General features: G+C 45.5%; 4 protein-coding genes across 4 annotated transcripts; 3 read left to right on the forward strand and 1 right to left on the reverse strand.

Moving 5' to 3' along the window:
• Nucleotides 1–1,164: 1,164 nt before the first annotated feature.
• On the forward strand, nucleotides 1,165–6,370 carry HD556DRAFT_1507598 (uncharacterized protein; the record flags this gene model as incomplete). Its single annotated transcript, XM_041309061.1, has 18 exons — nucleotides 1,165–1,322; nucleotides 1,382–1,590; nucleotides 1,639–1,698; nucleotides 1,741–1,904; nucleotides 2,140–2,176; nucleotides 2,300–2,442; nucleotides 2,632–2,691; nucleotides 3,185–3,346; nucleotides 3,415–3,449; nucleotides 3,510–3,611; nucleotides 3,694–3,757; nucleotides 3,806–4,070; nucleotides 4,114–4,220; nucleotides 4,355–4,477; nucleotides 5,243–5,360; nucleotides 5,613–5,701; nucleotides 5,743–5,864; nucleotides 6,304–6,370. 18 exons carry the CDS (start codon nucleotides 1,165–1,167, stop codon nucleotides 6,368–6,370), a joined length of 2,085 nt encoding a protein of 694 aa, XP_041153686.1.
• A 2,145-nt stretch (nucleotides 6,371–8,515) lies between these two features.
• Nucleotides 8,516–10,991, forward strand: HD556DRAFT_1507601 (uncharacterized protein). The gene is made up of 13 exons (XM_041309062.1): nucleotides 8,516–8,910; nucleotides 8,961–8,993; nucleotides 9,044–9,063; nucleotides 9,116–9,130; nucleotides 9,190–9,232; nucleotides 9,292–9,320; nucleotides 9,392–9,521; nucleotides 9,578–9,583; nucleotides 9,635–9,694; nucleotides 9,753–9,887; nucleotides 9,939–10,170; nucleotides 10,235–10,286; nucleotides 10,342–10,991. The coding sequence occupies exons 1-13, from the start codon at nucleotides 8,784–8,786 to the stop codon at nucleotides 10,543–10,545; spliced, it is 1,086 nt and encodes a 361-aa protein (XP_041153687.1). The 5' UTR covers nucleotides 8,516–8,783; the 3' UTR covers nucleotides 10,546–10,991.
• Nucleotides 10,992–12,724: 1,733 nt separating this feature from the next.
• On the reverse strand, nucleotides 12,725–13,625 carry HD556DRAFT_1539679 (uncharacterized protein). Its single transcript, XM_041309725.1, has 4 exons — nucleotides 13,420–13,625; nucleotides 13,265–13,355; nucleotides 13,035–13,208; nucleotides 12,725–12,753 (listed from the first exon to the last, which is right to left on the reverse strand). The coding sequence occupies exons 1-3, from the start codon at nucleotides 13,496–13,498 to the stop codon at nucleotides 13,157–13,159; spliced, it is 222 nt and encodes a 73-aa protein (XP_041153688.1). The 5' UTR covers nucleotides 13,499–13,625; the 3' UTR covers nucleotides 12,725–12,753; nucleotides 13,035–13,156.
• A 57-nt stretch (nucleotides 13,626–13,682) lies between these two features.
• On the forward strand, nucleotides 13,683–15,934 carry HD556DRAFT_1531148 (uncharacterized protein; the record flags this gene model as incomplete). Its single annotated transcript, XM_041309485.1, has 16 exons — nucleotides 13,683–13,938; nucleotides 13,989–14,110; nucleotides 14,158–14,170; nucleotides 14,247–14,312; nucleotides 14,365–14,397; nucleotides 14,448–14,467; nucleotides 14,520–14,534; nucleotides 14,594–14,636; nucleotides 14,696–14,724; nucleotides 14,782–14,795; nucleotides 14,845–14,876; nucleotides 15,039–15,098; nucleotides 15,157–15,291; nucleotides 15,343–15,580; nucleotides 15,639–15,684; nucleotides 15,740–15,934. The coding sequence occupies exons 2-16, from the start codon at nucleotides 14,066–14,068 to the stop codon at nucleotides 15,932–15,934; spliced, it is 984 nt and encodes a 327-aa protein (XP_041153689.1). The 5' UTR covers nucleotides 13,683–13,938; nucleotides 13,989–14,065.
• Nucleotides 15,935–16,135: the final 201 nt, after the last annotated feature.

A 16,135-nucleotide genomic window follows, 5' to 3' on the forward strand; every position in this document is an offset into this window, starting at 1 on the left:
GTGCTTCGTACATCATTAGGATCAAAATCAGGACGTCCGACGATGTCGATAAGTTCCTTGAAACTCTGATGGGACTTCTGGGTGCCGCCATTCCAGTACCAGTCACCAAGTTCAAAAGAGGATCGATTGGGGTACGGATAAAATGGCCTGTCGTGAGGCTCGCAGAGAATATCCGGTTCTGCTGGAGTAGCGGCTGGAAGATAACTGATATCTCGGAGTGTTATGGCCTCTTCTGGGTCATGAGACGGGGGAGTCGACGAGAGGAATTGGTGCACTAGCCCAAATACATTCCTGGCCGTACAGAAAGGAGGAGCCCGCAAGGATGCATGAGCAGTGGTAGACACATCATCAGAATTTGTAAGTGGGTCAACTTCCGGTTGTTGAGGAGTCTGATTGAAGGAAACACTTGGGGGAGGCTGCAGAAGTATGTCATCGTACTGTCTGTAGCGTGATGGCATAGGAATGCCAACACGCCGAGTCCTTCGCTGCACCAGTGAAGACTCCTCGTCTATACCTACAGATGTCGTGCTAAGAATGGCATTACATATCGAGCCAGATGTATGGTGTGATGAAGACTCTGCAAACAACACTTCCTGGAGTGGGAGCACTGCAGACGCTGTTGGGCAAGTATTGGAAGGCTCTGCATGCAATATCGCATTGTAAGACAACGAAGGGTCTCGTGGAAGGTAGAACCACGTACTGGGTGTCTGTCTGCCACCGCTGTTATCAACATGTGTCCGTTTTGATCCTAGGAATGTTTTTGCTTTGGATAAAGCCGAGAAGAGACACTTCTTGCCTTTCGTACACGAGTGCTGATGTTTAGTATATGCATTCTCCTGCGTAAACTCACACATGCAAGTGCATCGGAAAGGGGTTCGACCAGACGATAGATTTGCAGGATTCATGATAGAGAGGGCTGAAACGTATGGTTGAACTCAATGCTAGAGGATCAGATAGAAACTCACCACTTCCAGCCAACAACAGTGATGAAAAAACTTTACTCCAGTCAGATCTGGCCAGATCCAGTCAGATCCAGCAAAGTTCCCACACTGTGACAGCAGGCTATGCTGGCGCACTTGGTGCATCTGACGTATATGGCTCAAAGCCAACATTTCATAAAGGTTCAGAAGGAAATTAATCCATGCCGCACTACTGTTGCACTCGATGGAACCACCGTCGTCGCCTTCCTCTACCATCACGATCCCACCTGACTGTCGCGAAGATGCTCAAAGGTTGGCCAAGATGATTACAGAAGCTATGACTTGCCACTTGGCGCTGTTACACTATGACAGGGCTTCGAAATCGATGGTCGAATGGTGTTGGTAAGATGTCTATTGGATCATCTGCAGATCAAAAGATAACATCACTCCGAATAATGCAGGCCTGCAGATGGCGAGGGAAAGAAGATTCCACCATGCAACTTAGAGAAGTACCGGGAAACACATGATTTTAAATATCCGTGCTGTCTATGCGCTGACAGCGGCGGCATAGGGGCGTTTGTAGAGACGGCAGTATATTCTTGGTGGAATGAGACTGCTGAAAAGAGTCGTCGCATCGCAAGATGCGCCTCTGATACGTGCGGATACCAAGGTCAGCATTTGTCTTGTTCAAGATGATACAACACTGACCATCACCTAGTGAAAATCGACACGTACTTCCCGATAGCACCATTTGCTGCCTTCCAGTACCCACGAAGAGGTATAACTTCATTCACTGCTAGACTACAGTCTCATTGATCAGTGAAAGGCCCCAAAAATCAGAAACCCACACACATTCGATTCAGGTGGACCGTGCGGGAGCAAACAGAGTTATTGAACAAGCTTTCATCGTCTGTTGACAATGAAATTACTGCGGAGGAGTTTCAGAGCCTGTTTAAAAAGTGCAAAAAGTGCATGCGAGTAGGAGTAAGGTCGGCGATGAACCACCACATCTGTTTCAGAGGAGGGAGGAAAAAGCAATGAAGATGATCTGACAAGTAGTTAGACTCGGACTAGTGATACTAGATGACGATTCTCGAATTAATGTCTCCAAACCGAAAATGGAAAGGCCAGCTCGTGCACCGCAAATTGGATGGGTGACGACTTCCTGGGCGTTGGCCCCCTCATTTAGTTATCCATCGTAGAACCGTATGTATTCAAGGCGCATCATATCAAAAAGACTGCGAAATTCAAATTATGTGAGTTCAAGCATGCCAGTGAGTGAGGAGTTGCGGAGTTTCAAATTCACATGCAACCGCTCTTTGAGCTTTCGAAGTGCTCAACTTGTTCACGGTTACAATGTCACAGTGTGACCCTTACAGATCCAATAACCATGGAAGACAGGGATACTGAGGCTGCCACTCGGCTAGCAACTCCAAAGCGATCATTTTCATTGAACGTCCTAGTATTTCAAGCCTCATCACTCCTACTGCTGCTGGGCGTTACTTCAAAGTACGACCGTACGGTCAGATCCAACATAAACACAGGTTTCTTAGGCTGGCAAACTTACTTCTTTGACCGCTGCTAGCTAACGATATAATCCTAGTGATTGTGCCACTTGACACAACCCTTCCTGTGTGAATGGCCAAGGGATCAACAATGTTACGGGACCGAAAATCATTGAAATGTTATCTTCCAATGATATTTATTCTAGCCTCTAGAACGGACTGAGACTCTCAACAGTGGCAAATCAAGCTTAGCACCGACCTCACACGTCAGTGGTACTAATGTTTATTTCTTGTATTGCGACCATACTCAGTGCCACTGCAGGTGCAGCACGTCTATTGATACGGTAATGCAGACATATAAGGGAGCTCGTCCCTGCCATAGTTAATATTATGATACAGCATGGCCAAAGAACTTTTGATCCTGGCGGGGACCGCCAGCTTTACTTAGAACAAGATCTCAGATCTTTGCTCTTGCCCTTTTAGGTGTTCGGTCGCCGCTACAAAAAAACCCTTGCAAGTGCTGATGTCGGCCCCCATATACTCTTTCACCCACGTAAAAGTCAGGTCCTGATGGAGTCGAGCTGTTTTTCGATGAGACTTCACATCTGTTTGACGCATCAGCTGCTCGCCTAAACATTTTTGCACTTTCGAACTCATTGGGCATTGGGCTGCTGGACGCCTACATAGCACTCATAGCTGATGATAAGGCCAGTGAATTATCTTGTATCTACATTTTTACTTCCTGAACATTTGATACAGCTTCAAACCGAACTCAAAGTTCTGTCATTTCTGCTCAAAGACCGAGTCTACACTGGCAATTTGTGGGAACTCGTTGGGGAGCGCACTATAGAAGCAAAGCAAGAATTAATGCTACAACAGCACCAGAACCTCTGCGCATTTGGATTGAAGGGGAGAAAGCATGTATTTCTAGAGCATCTTCTCCTGGAGGAGAGAAAGAAATGAAGCCAGATGGAGGTGTCTTTGTATAGTCAGGCTATCGAACATTTGCAGCAGCACTGGATGCGTGAGCTCCTTCAACTTCAATGCCTGAATCAGTAATCTGAAACCTGTTGCTACCAAGCAGCCCAAAGTTCAATGAAGCCCGATTTCAGCCCCCCTTCAACAAGCTCAGGACATGCTTTGGCCCACGCACCTCAAACTTGTTCAACATCTACGCGAGACAAATGTGAAGCTTGGTTAAAGAGACAAGACGCCTATCCCATCCCAGATGCCGAACCTTCGATAGACACTTGCTCTTTGTTGTACAGCTATGGTGCAACTTCTGAATTCAGTACTGCGCACGGTGACAAACGAACATCCGTCATAATGAATGTTAGTGTCATAATTACTCGTGTTGGTTTGCTCTTACTGTCTCTAAAGTCCATCGGTCCCTCGTTACCCATATTGAACACGTGGGTCGCCATGGACGTCCAAGAAGCCTTTTACAGTGCATTCCATGCAGAACAAGCCTGTCAGGCAGAATTACTGTCACATTCTCTGCCTGGTCATACATGGCAGCGCAATATCGGGCTGGAGTTCATTATCCTGCAAGCAAAAATGTGTCGTGCCCAGGCCGAGATAAATCTTTATTCAATAGCAATCGCAAAGGACCGTGGATCAATCTTCTCAAACAACACTTGTGGGGGTGAAATCATTGTTTTTGTCTTAAATTGCTGACATCCTTGCAGGTGCATCACCATCTTCGAGTCGCTTTGTTCCGCCCCCTCTACCAGATGAAATGTGTTATTATGATGATGACATTGACAGTGAACTAGGCGACTTTAAAGACTTCGAGGTTTAATAATACCATCAGTCATCTGATCGCAGAGATATCATTCATATTTAACACTGATATGGACAGTTGTTATTAGTAACAACCACATATATCTCGCTATTGCTGTATATTACTAAATGTATGAATTGGTGTAGTACTTCCTCTTCGACACGATTAACGCTTCAGCTGACTCTACTGTGGGGAATGTCGCGAAGAACGATTGGGTGGATGCTCTGGAACACGCTATTATGATTCGGTTGGTGGCATCACTGTCTGAAGTTAATTTTGTGCCTATCCGTAGTCCGGCTGGTGGCAGTCGCGGCTACCTCCCCCCGACCAATCGAAGCGCCACACTCTATCATTACTCCCCTCCCACGGGTGATGGGTGACCTACCAAGCTCCCCAGTCATACATCTCTGCAATTACATATGACCATCAATCCATCACAAGACACTGCCATCATTACAGCCTCGATATTGAATACCTTTCTTGCTGGCTTCCCAGCTCTTGTCCACTGGCAAATTGCACCATCCGAGATACTCAGTATATTGCCACTGGTGCCCAAGCAGGCAAGGTTTCTGTTGTTGAACCACAGGCTGTCAAGCTTGATGATCCGCTCTGGCATCAAACTCCCTGCTGGACGTTCTGGCCTTGGTTTCTTTCACAATCACAATGGGTCTGTTGTGGTTGACAAAGGAGAACGTGAGATGTGCCATTCACATCTAGGAATGAGCAGCTCGGGGAAATTAATGGTATATTGTGAGTGCCTCGCTCTCAATCCACTTTCGTTGCTCACCTACTAGTAGTCGCACTCCTGGTAATTGCTGATGATATTCCGACCAAAGATGCAGCCTCCCCTGCGCCGAGGAGTTCATCTTTGACGTGTGGCTGGTGTTTAGCAATTGCATCACGTTCAATGGCCCGGACCATGAGATTGCTCAGGCAGGCAAATGTGTCGAGGCTGTCTTCGATAAGTAGATCCAGCAACTTCCTGAGATATGTCACCTTTTGATGAATGCCGCATATGTGACTCATTGTTACAGTCGAAGCCTCCTATCATCAAGGAAGTTGCCACGCCTCCTTTGCCTCCACCTCCGCCAGCTCCCCCCAAGAAAGCCGCTGCAGCACCCGTTCGCCGTCCTTCTACATCAATCAGTTCCTGTCATTCGGCACATGGCCGAAACATGAAATCCACCCACCTCCTCCGAAAGACCTACCATATGCTGATATGCCGAAAAATATGTGCAAGGTTCCAACTGACGATGGCAGAGGGGAGCAGCTCGAATTTGTGGGAGGATCTTAAGTGATCTTCAGCACAAGCAGCATCAAACGTTGCTCCGTTCTAGGAGCCTGTCAGTATGTCCAACTAAGTCAAATTCATACCTGGCAATGAACGCTCAATGAATTCTACAGATGCAGTAAAGCTTGATATTCTGACATGTCACAGAATCATCAAAAAGCCCATGAACATGTCTACCATGTGGATGAAGAAGTTGAGGCCGGTCAGTATCCCAATGCCTGAAAGTTCTTTGGCGACTTCAAGCTCATGATCCGCCACTGTTTCTTGTTCAACCTTGCTGGGACACCCGTCAACCAAGCAGGGATTGAATTGCAGCGGTTGTTTGACAATGCCCTGACCGTAGAAGACGAAACAGCACAAAAGAGGTGAGTGATTTTTGGATGATGCCTGATCTAACCACACTAGATCTCAAGCCTCGGCAGTGCGAGGGTTGTATCTGATTACTCTGCGGACGAATTTGAGTTCGTCCAATCCCCCCAATGCAGACTCAACAGATATTGATGATGCATGTTGAAACATTACCCTAGACAGATCACAACTACAAGTGATGACCATTTAGTATCAACATTACATGTATTTTATAGGCCATGATTGTTGTCTGGTTGGCATTGCCGATGGTCATCGTGATGTCAGAGTATTATGTGAATTTTGTAACTTTTGGGTTATCAATGCAAAATATGCATCACAAAGTTCAGCAAAGATGACAGGTAACAATAACTGCTTGTGTTTGGCAAATTATTACCCCAGACAGATCATGACTATGACCGATGACCGTTGAGTATCAACATTACATGCATTTTATAGCCTCATGATTGCTGCTTGGTTGGCATTGCCAATGGCCACCATGAAGTCCATCTTAGGCAAAGAATGACCACATTTCTAGAGAGCTGCTGGACTTCCTGTAGCGGTTTATCTATTGTATATCACAATTCCGAGACATGCATATCTTCATCAGGATTATTTTCCTCTTGCACCCTCTTATCCCTCGATACCACTAGGCTACCATTATTTATCACTTTATCTTGAGATATAATTCAGTGGACATGTGATCTGAGTTTGCCATTTATATCTATAAAAACCTTCTTCTCGCCGGTTTCCTGATGTTAAGGACAAAAAACGGCCTTAAAAGTTCCTTATTGTGCAAATTAAGTCAAATAAGGAGCAAATAAGGAACTCAATGTTTTCCTGATGTGTCGGATATTGTCCGATGAACTTCACGCGTAGGTCAATTCTCGTCTTCCATAACCGATGCAACAAGAAGGAGTGGCACAGATGTATCGCCCTTTCAGCGCTGTGTAAGCACAAAAATATTCTTTAGATCATTTTTTTGACTCCGCAAGCGCCGAAGGTAGCGCCACGGGCTTTGATTCAAATTTAGACAAGCTTGATGGTTGGCCGCACCGAACACATAGAGACCCCACCTCTTTCATATTATGTTTGGTGCGCGAATGCAAACCCTTGTATTATTGATTTACTGTAGAGATACGACACTAACTTCAGCCACATCCAGCCGTGACCATGTTACACTTAGCTTCATAGCTTCAAATGTTGGTGTGACCTGTGACTGGACCAAAATAACTTCAGTCAGGTGTGACGAACTACTGCGTCGCTGTCATCAATGGCGGACATCCGAGTCTATTGGTACTTTGATATTGTTGCACATTGCTTCACCTGTAAGCTGTCAAGCAATGCTGGGTGCGGTCTTAAACACTGGACCTACTGGAACTGTAAGTCTGCCTTCAATGTCACTCCCAGTCATGCCACAACTTGAAACTGATGCCAAAGGTAGATTGTGGGCGCAGAAAGCGCAGACAGATCGCAAATAGGATGTACACCGACTTTTGGTCTCATTAAGGCACTCTATATGTTTTTTTATCGAATCTACTGCATGTCACAATTTAGCTTCAGTTATGAAAAATCAGTGTGACGGTCACGTCGAATAGCTTCAATTCATGGGGGCTTGTGACGCGTGACGAAGTTAGTGTCGTATCTCTACAGTATTGTGCCCAGCATTGTGTGCATCTTCAGCCTCCTGCCTCAAAACGTTGAGTTCTTCTCTGGACTCTGGGCATAACCAGCAGTGCTTTTGGTGCCTTCACTGAACACAGCTGGCGCTTCAGCAAACAGGTCTCCATGCTCCTGCGACCATAGCGAAATTGGTCCTGCCAAGTGTCATGGCCACCTATCATATCACCACTCTAGGTCCTGGCCCCCGACTGTCTATTCGGTGCGTCGAACAGGCTGTGGTTCGCGATTTGTTACAAATTGTTTGTTTGCAAAGCACCACGACTATTTTGTACTTGTAACAACAACGCATCCCATAACCGTCAAAGCACCTTCGAACTTCGACCCTCGTTTCCGTTTCCCCATCGATAACAATTCTCAAGCCTTAATTCGTCGTCATAATTTGGTGTTGCCACAGGCAATTATATCATAACTTTCATGTAGTTAACACTGGATGGCACTGATCTGTGCCAACACAGGATGGACTTACACGGGAATGACGGGTCTCACTCTCACAGGATAGAAGTTACTGAAACATGATGCCATTGAGATGAGCCTGTACAATCAGAAATCAGGCTTCTGGCGTGTTGCGGGTTTATTGTCTCCCGTGTGCAATTTCCCCCGATGGTGTCGTCTAAGTATCCAACATCTATCAATCACGAAATACATCTGCATCACCATGACATCAAGTGCACGATGCATTGAACATAGTGAGCTTTGCATCTGATTCGTTCTATGCTTACCATCTCTTCGTTCATCATTTTGATATGATCATGATAGCCCAATGCCCAATGATTCGAGCGTACCAGGCGACTGATGAGGTGAGATATATTCGGCCCACTTTGTCACGGTTTATTGTCTGAGTTCCGCAGAATGATCCTTGTTTCATTAGAGTAATTAGAGGGCTGTTACGCCTCGGACTCAGCCAGCGATGGCGAAGAGTGTGTAGATACTTGTTTCTCGCATATCACACTTTGACCTGTGTTAGATCGCTGACTATACGATTTTATAAGGAACTCTTCAATTTTTGCAAGCTCGCAGAAAACAAACGCAAAAAATCGTGTTGGAAAAAAGTTGTCGATATCACGAACGACTGGAACTTTCCTGGTGTTGAAGTAGCCCCGTGTGATTTGGAAATCAAAATCTACTTTGATTACCGGCTTTTTGTTTGATTTCGCACCCTTTCATCTGATCAAGGGTCTTGAGGCGAAATCGAATTTCCATCTCCATCACGCTGATTTTGGCGATACAAGAGCTGAACGGTGGTATATCTAGCAGGAATGCTATCATCATACACCACTGACATTCCCCACTCGCTCACCCATCCCTCGAACATGACTTACATCTCAAATGATCACAGTTGGTGGCCATTTATCAGTTCACATATATTTTTCGGCTATTGGATGGGTTCGTCACATCAGGATGTCTAGATCTAACATTGACATTCAGTTTCGCAGTTGCCGCGGTCGTCGTCGTGGTATACGATTGGGGTGAGCAGGACAGTGTTCGAAAATTTCTGATATTCTCATGGTGTTTCCAGTCTTAACACTCGGACAAGAGGTACGTCGATGTTATCACCACAGCAGCCAACTCGCTGAGAATTGTGCCATAGATTGAACTCATCTGGGTGAGTGACAAGAATCCCATATCAGAATAAAACAATAAAATGCAATGAATTCGTGACAGAGACAACACTGGTCTCTGATGACTGTGCTGTATTTGATTGTTCGTACCTCATATTGTGCTTTAGCGTGGTGGGCAACTTGTGCTGACTTCAAAATGTTCTAGATACGCTATATTGGAATACCATATTCTGTGTATGTGTCGAGATCAACAACTTTGCACTGTGCTAATGGCTCATCTCTGACAACTAGTGTCCATCTTCTAGGCATGTCTCATATGCGCTGTGTTTCATTTTTCTGACCAGCGGCACACAGAATTTCTGCCATCGGCATCGCTGACAGATACAGTGAGTATTCTGCAATCATCTCATTCCCATCCAATCAATACGCTCGTATGTAGGTGTGAGTGAGATTCCAACCATTAAACTTGGCTCAACATAATGACCCAATAGGTGTAAGTCGGAGTCTTTAATACTGGTGCGAGGGCGTTCACTAACTGGGAATTTCAGGCACTATCACATTCTACACAGTGAATGTGATAAATTTAGTCGTAGCTGCCATGTTGGGCGGTGAGTCACCGAGGTGCAATACCTCTGTGATATTAACCTGACTGACACACGATGCAAGTCATCATGATTGCTCGATTGCATGCCATGTATCAGGGATCTAGAAAGATGCTTATCTTCCTTGTTATTATCTTCCTGGCTGTAAACATCACCTGCGGAGTGATCTCGGCAATAGGCCTCAAGTATGTTGTAGAGGGTAAGCTTTACTTGTTGACTTGAAGAACACAGCTCATTGGACAAACACCAGAGGAGATCATACTCTCTGGCATGTATGTTTGCTACTATGCAGGCATCGAGCAGCTTCTGTTTTCAATTGTTTGGATGCTCAACACTGTTTGGGAGGTCCTCGCACTGTGTCTTTCAGTCTGGATTGCTGTGAAACACTTCCGTGAGCTGCGACGACTCGGCCTATCGACAGGATCGACCATCAGGGACTGTTTCAGAGTGCTCATACATTCTCACATTTGTTATTTTGCAAGGTGAGCTTGTAATATGAACACAGTCATATTTCCTGCTGAAGTTTGGTACATGTTATGATATTAGCTTTGTTGGTGTCTCTTGCTTCCAGCTTGCTAATTTCTCTCCAGAAATCTGGGTGCGCTGACCTGTGGCTGACATCTGCGTGTAACCACTGCTCATCAGTTCTATAGTATTCGACTTCTATTGGAGCTCAGATACTCCTCGGTGCTCTTCAAATTTTATTCGTCATGCAGATGTTTGTGCTGGGACCACGCCTCATCCTGAGCGTTCGAGAATACAACGCGAAACTCGTGGCATACTCCGATGCAGAAACTAGCCTGAATTCGATTGTTTTCCAGGAGCGTGTACATGTATCCACTAGTTGTACTGTATAAAGACATCTCCAGGGAGGAGAAATTTGGTGCAGGATCCGTCGTGGTATTTATTTAACATATGGTATTTCGAAGTATATCCGAAAGGTCTAGGCAAACCTATTTCTTGTTTTATCACCACTAGAACGAAGTACCCGCGCTTGAACCAAGTGGTAAGGCCAAATTATCCGGAACGTCCTGTAACCATCCTGGTCCTTGATGGCCGATGTTGAAATACAACGAGAATCAGTGAATGTGCCTTGACAGCTGATTATGCGCGTTGGTGTTCCACTGTCTGGACATATAGATACTGCGAATCGTGAAGCCAGATGGCTGATGACTTATCGGTGCTCAGATGCAATTCCTTCATCCGATGGGGCAAGGAGAATGAAAGGAACGAATGGCGTAGACTCATGGCTCGACTGGACGTCTCTATCGCGAATGAGCATGACAAGGATATGGGGTCTGCTGAGTGGGGAGTGGAGAATCAGAAAATCGGAGGTTCAAATCAGAAGGCCTCAAACGTACCTATCCAACTACCAATGAGGTATCGACCACGATGTTCTGTTGGAACCCTCGCTAAGCACGATTTATCGGAGTCAAGCACCGAGCCAGATACATGCATGCCCACATACATACACCCGTTGACATGGATTGCATGCACAGCCGCTCCCAGGGCAAGCAAATGATCGCTTGAATGAAGTGTTTGATAGAATGTGGGAAACGGGGAAATTCGAAGGTATTTTGCGGGAACGTTGAAGGGTATCGTGATGTTTCATACGTGAGCTGTTGCAACTACCAATGAGGGTAGATGCCGGTGAATGGTGATATATTAAATTTATATATCGCACGCAGCATGGGGAAAATAAAGATCCGGCGAGTGGATATTCCAGGTATCGTCGATGGAGACGCGAGGTGTATCGATGGCGGGATTATGAGCAACCTGCGTGATGGATAAAGTTAAGCTCCGCATTGAATAGAAGCACGATGGAAGAAAGAAGAGTGCCTGGAATAGATGCCGGGCTAGATAAAGCTTAAGTTTGGATGATGATACGAATCCCGGAATTCGACACACATTTGTATGAGGGATGACGCGACGACACGTACGAACTGTGTTGAGAAGATATATTGGAAATCAAATCGCCGATTTTGTTAGCATTCCAAGTTTTTTTTATCTATCTATATTGAGCGAATTGACGAAAGAACATACATTGTTGATTCAAGGCATGCCTGGGAGGCCAATAGTTGTCTCGCTGATGGTCCTTTTCAACAAGGTCTGCTTATGAGTTGAGCCCCTTCTGTCGAATGGCTAAGGGTCGTACATGATAGCGTAGCAGAACGAGCCAGACGCATGATTCAAACACACTGGGTATAAGAAGAGACTTACGGGGTGAGCATGTGCATGGCAGGGAGATGACAAGTGAGAAGTAGAGAGGAGATTCGGGGCTTCAAGTCGAAAGGCATCGATGCAAGCACACCTGGGAAGTATCAGTGAGGCACCGACCACGATATTCTGACATACGTACTCTGACCAAATCGCACTGGCTCTGTCATGCAGCACCTGAGCAAAGCAAAAGAAGAAGTAATCTGAGCCAGTCCGACACCACAGATGGCTGATAATGCGTAAGATCAGCCAGAACGCTTGGAAAGTAGGGAGTTGATAACCTGGAGACTATCCGATTGAACCAACTCAACGCTAACAATTGTCTGTTGTCCAGCACGATTCAACAATGTAGAGTATGATGATTTTGAGAGACTTAGCTCTGAGTATTTACCTCCGCCATAGATGCGCATGGCAAGGAGATGAGGTGTAGTGAGCAGGGAGTAAAGTGCACCGACAAAGTATCCTAGCAGTCTGAGCAAAAAAACAAAGTGAGAAGCGATAATGGTCGTAAAAGCAAAGATGGCTAATAATACATCGGTCCGCTGAATAATGCATCTGGGCCAGGCATATGGAACACAATGCAAAAGTGCTGTGAATCAGAAAGTAAAACTAGCGTGCCTGAGCTCAGACAGCTGATAGCTCGAGAATGATGATTTCCCTGGTTATCGACTGTCTGAGCACAAACAACGAAGAAAAGGAAGTCGGCGATTTCAGGATTTTGCGTCGGGTTTTTATTCAGGTCCTTGTGATCTGTTGATACCCGTAAAGAAAGTAGCAAGTCTGTCAGCATGAGGCATCGAACCAGATCATGACATGGACTCAACTGTTAATGCCATCATCGCTGATCACTGTCAACCGGAGTAGCATGTCAGTTCAAACAGCTGGTCATGCAACAATCCTGCTCATCCATCTGTACCAGTCAGCGAACGCGGGCGAATGGAGAACAAGGGATTTAAAAAGAAAATAAAGATTCGCAGAAGCCCAGATGGTCGATAAAGTAATGGTTCTTCATCGAGATGACAATTTCCCTATCGTCCATCTGGGATATCCGTATAGTTGGACTACGGGAAAAAAGTGGGTCGCATGGAGTCAGAGCATATACTAGACGACAGCCCATAGAAATGCTTACCTCGAGCGTCGAAATACATGACAGATGGACTGATCGTTCTTGGGTGGGCTCGGGGCAAGTATAGGTCTAGACGTGGACCAACAATCAATCGAATACCACGACAGGGACCAGGGGAGGAGTGTTCAAGACTGGGAAACGTATGGACGAACAAGCACCCCTTTGTGCACAGGGAGCCTGAAAGAATCATTATCGTGTCGACTCCCTACAAAAAAGGTAGAGAATGAACGTACGTACGTGGCTCTAATTCCGATGGTGCTGAGAGGTGCGAGAATATTTGAAACCATAATGGTGCTACGCTCGAGGTCAGCAGACGCATGAACACTGATATATCGACGGTCAGGCTAGCATATGTCGCAAATAGTAGTGGGACAGGATAACAACTTACAGCTAGTCAAAACCAGACACCCTACACAAGCCGTCTCCAACAGCCGTACCAATTCTTTCGGGGTGCAAACTCCATACATTGGAAGGCAAGTTGGCAATTAGACGTTTTGGAGCGGGTGAAAAGGGTCGAAGTATCTTTGTAGCGTACAAAAGCATTCAAAGTCCAACTGAGCACAGTAGTTGAACGTTGGTAGCTGAGTTCATTTTTCGACTTTCGGCAAACACCGAAGGTAGCGCAGCATTGTAATTGAGCTAGTTTAGATCAAAGACTACGCATCAGTAAACCAGCGAGTCCCTGGTATTGTAGCCATGACTATTGTAATCAAGCGCAATCTTGTTATCGCACTGTATTACTATTCTCCGCTAGCAGCGAAATACTTCTTGAAGACCAAACGGCACAAATCAGCACAACTATTCGACGTCGCTGAACTGCCCTTCACCCTAACGCATTCCAACCTCCCCCTCTGAGTCTGGGTTCATATGAACCTGTGCTGCTTCATTTTGTGCTGGTTTAATTCAAGTGAGTCTTTTCTCAATGACGACAAACATTCTCATAAAAACAGGCAGCAGATTTACGAAGATTTTTGTGATGTCTACGATATATGGCTTTGAATACCCTTGATAATCATTTGTTCAGCGGCTAACTGATGTTTTCTTTACCTGATCAACTTGAAGGGCACTGGATTTCTGAGGTGAGATCAAATTTACATCTTTAACATGCTAATTTTAGTGATACAAGGGCCGAACGGTTGGTAAATCTAACACACACGCTATCGTCAAACACCACTGACATTTCTCACTCGCTCACCCATCTCTCAAACATGACAGTCGTCTCAAATGATCCCAGTTGGTGGCCCCAGATCAATTTGAATATCATTTCCAGCTATTGGATGTGTTCGTCGCATCATGATGAGTCTCGATCTAACATTAACTTGCCATTTTGCAGTTGCTGCCTGCGTTGTGGTAGTATACGATTGGGGTGAGCAGGATAGTGTTCGAAAATCGTTGATATTCTCATGATATTGCCAGTCTTAACACTCGGACAGGAGGTATGTCGATGGTGTCGCCGGAGCAGTCAACTCACTAAGAATGGTATCATAGATTGAACTCATCTGGGTGAGTGACAAGAGTCCCGTATCAGAAGAACACAAGAACATGCAATGAATTCGCGACAGAGACAACGCTGGTCTCTCATGACCGTGCTGTATTTGATTGTTCGTACCTCATGTTGTGCTTTAGCATGATGGGCAACTTGTGCTGACTCCAAAATGTTCTAGATACGCTATATTGGAATACCGTATTCTGTGTATGTGTCGAGACCAACAACTTTGCACTGTGCTAATCGCTCATCTCTGACAACTAGTGTTACTCTTCTGGGTATGTCTCATATGTGCTGTATTTCAGTTTTCTGACCGGCGAGACACAGAATATATGCCATCGGTATCGCTGACAGATGCAGTAAGTATTCTGCAAGCATCCCATTCCCATCCAATCAATACGCTCATATGTAGGGGTGAGTGAGATTCCAACCATTAAACTTGGCTCAACATAACGACTCGATAGGTGTAAGTCGGAGTCTTTAATACTAGTGCGAGGGTGTTCACTAATTGCGAGTTTTAGGCACTATCACGTACTCCGCATTATGTTGGACAAATGAGGTCGTGACCGGAATGGTAGGCGGTGAGTCACCCGGGTGCAATACCTCTGTGATGTTGACCTGACTGATACACGATGCAAGTCATCATGGTTGCTCGGTTGCATGCCATGTATCAGGGATCTAGAAAGATGCTTATCTTCCTTGTTATTATGTTCCTGGTTGTGAACATCGCCTGCGGAGTGATCTTGGTGATAATACTAAAGCATACTGTAGGGGGTACGTTCCACTTGTCGACTTACAGAACATGGCTGATTGGATAAACACCAGAGGAGTTGATACTCTCTGGCACGTATGTGTGCAATTATGGAATGAGTGGGGATGAGCAGCTTCTGTATTCAATGATTTGGATGCTCAACACTGTTTGGGAGGTCCTCGCACTCTGCCTTTCAGTATGGATTGCTGTGAAACATTTCCGTAACCTGCGACGACTCGGCCGATCGACAGGATCGACCATCGGGGATTGTTTCAGAGTCCTGATACAATTTCACGTTCTCTATTTTGCAAGGTGAGCTTGTAATGTGAATGCGATCATAATTTTCTGCTCAACTTCCGTACATGGTTAGCTTTTTCTTTTCTCTTCTGTTTGTTTATATCTCTCCAGAAACCTCGGTGCGCTGACCTGTTGCTGACATCTGCGTGTAACCACTGCTCATCATTTCTGTAGAATCTGAATGTTTCGATACTCAGTGGTGATGTTCCAGTTTTATTGGTCGTGCAGTTGTTTGTGCTGGGACCACGCCTCATCCTGAGCGTTCGAGAATACCACGCCAAACTTACGGCAGACTCCAACACAGAAACTAGCAGGAGTTCGATTGCCTTCCAGGAGCGTGTACATGTATCGACTAGTAGTACTGTGTAGGGAAATGCTTGTCGAGCGGTCTGCAGAGATGAGAAATTTCGTAAAGGATCTGTTGTGGTATTTGTTTAACATATGAGGTTTCGAAACACCCGCGCTTGAACTAAGTGGTAAGGTGAAATTAGCCGGAGCGTCTAGCAACCAAACTGGTCCTTGATACCCAATGTTAAAATACAACGAGAATTAGTGAACGTGCCTTGACAG

This window comes from Suillus plorans, assembly GCF_016647745.1.
Source record: "Suillus plorans strain S12 chromosome Unknown HD556scaffold_96, whole genome shotgun sequence".
Lineage (NCBI taxonomy): Eukaryota > Fungi > Basidiomycota > Agaricomycetes > Boletales > Suillaceae > Suillus > Suillus plorans.

What these genes read in the sequence shown, in the direction of transcription:
- HD556DRAFT_1507601 (XM_041309062.1), top strand. Translation starts at nt 8,784, where the DNA reads ATGCTATCATCATACACCACTGACATTCCCCACTCGCTCACCCATCCC. An exon ending in CGTAGCTGCCATGTTGGGCG is followed by an intron (nt 9,695 to 9,752) that starts GTGAGTCACCGA and finishes ACACGATGCAAG; the next exon opens with TCATCATGATTGCTCGATTG. An exon ending in ATTTCTCTCCAGAAATCTGG is followed by an intron (nt 10,287 to 10,341) that starts GTGCGCTGACCT and finishes TCAGTTCTATAG; the next exon opens with TATTCGACTTCTATTGGAGC.
- HD556DRAFT_1539679 (XM_041309725.1), bottom strand. Translation starts at nt 13,498, where the DNA reads ATGTATGGAGTTTGCACCCCGAAAGAATTGGTACGGCTGTTGGAGACG. An exon ending in GTGTCTGGTTTTGACTAGCT is followed by an intron (nt 13,356 to 13,419) that starts GTAAGTTGTTAT and finishes TCGATATATCAG; the next exon opens with TGTTCATGCGTCTGCTGACC. An exon ending in TCGGAATTAGAGCCACGTAC is followed by an intron (nt 13,209 to 13,264) that starts GTACGTTCATTC and finishes TGATTCTTTCAG; the next exon opens with GCTCCCTGTGCACAAAGGGG.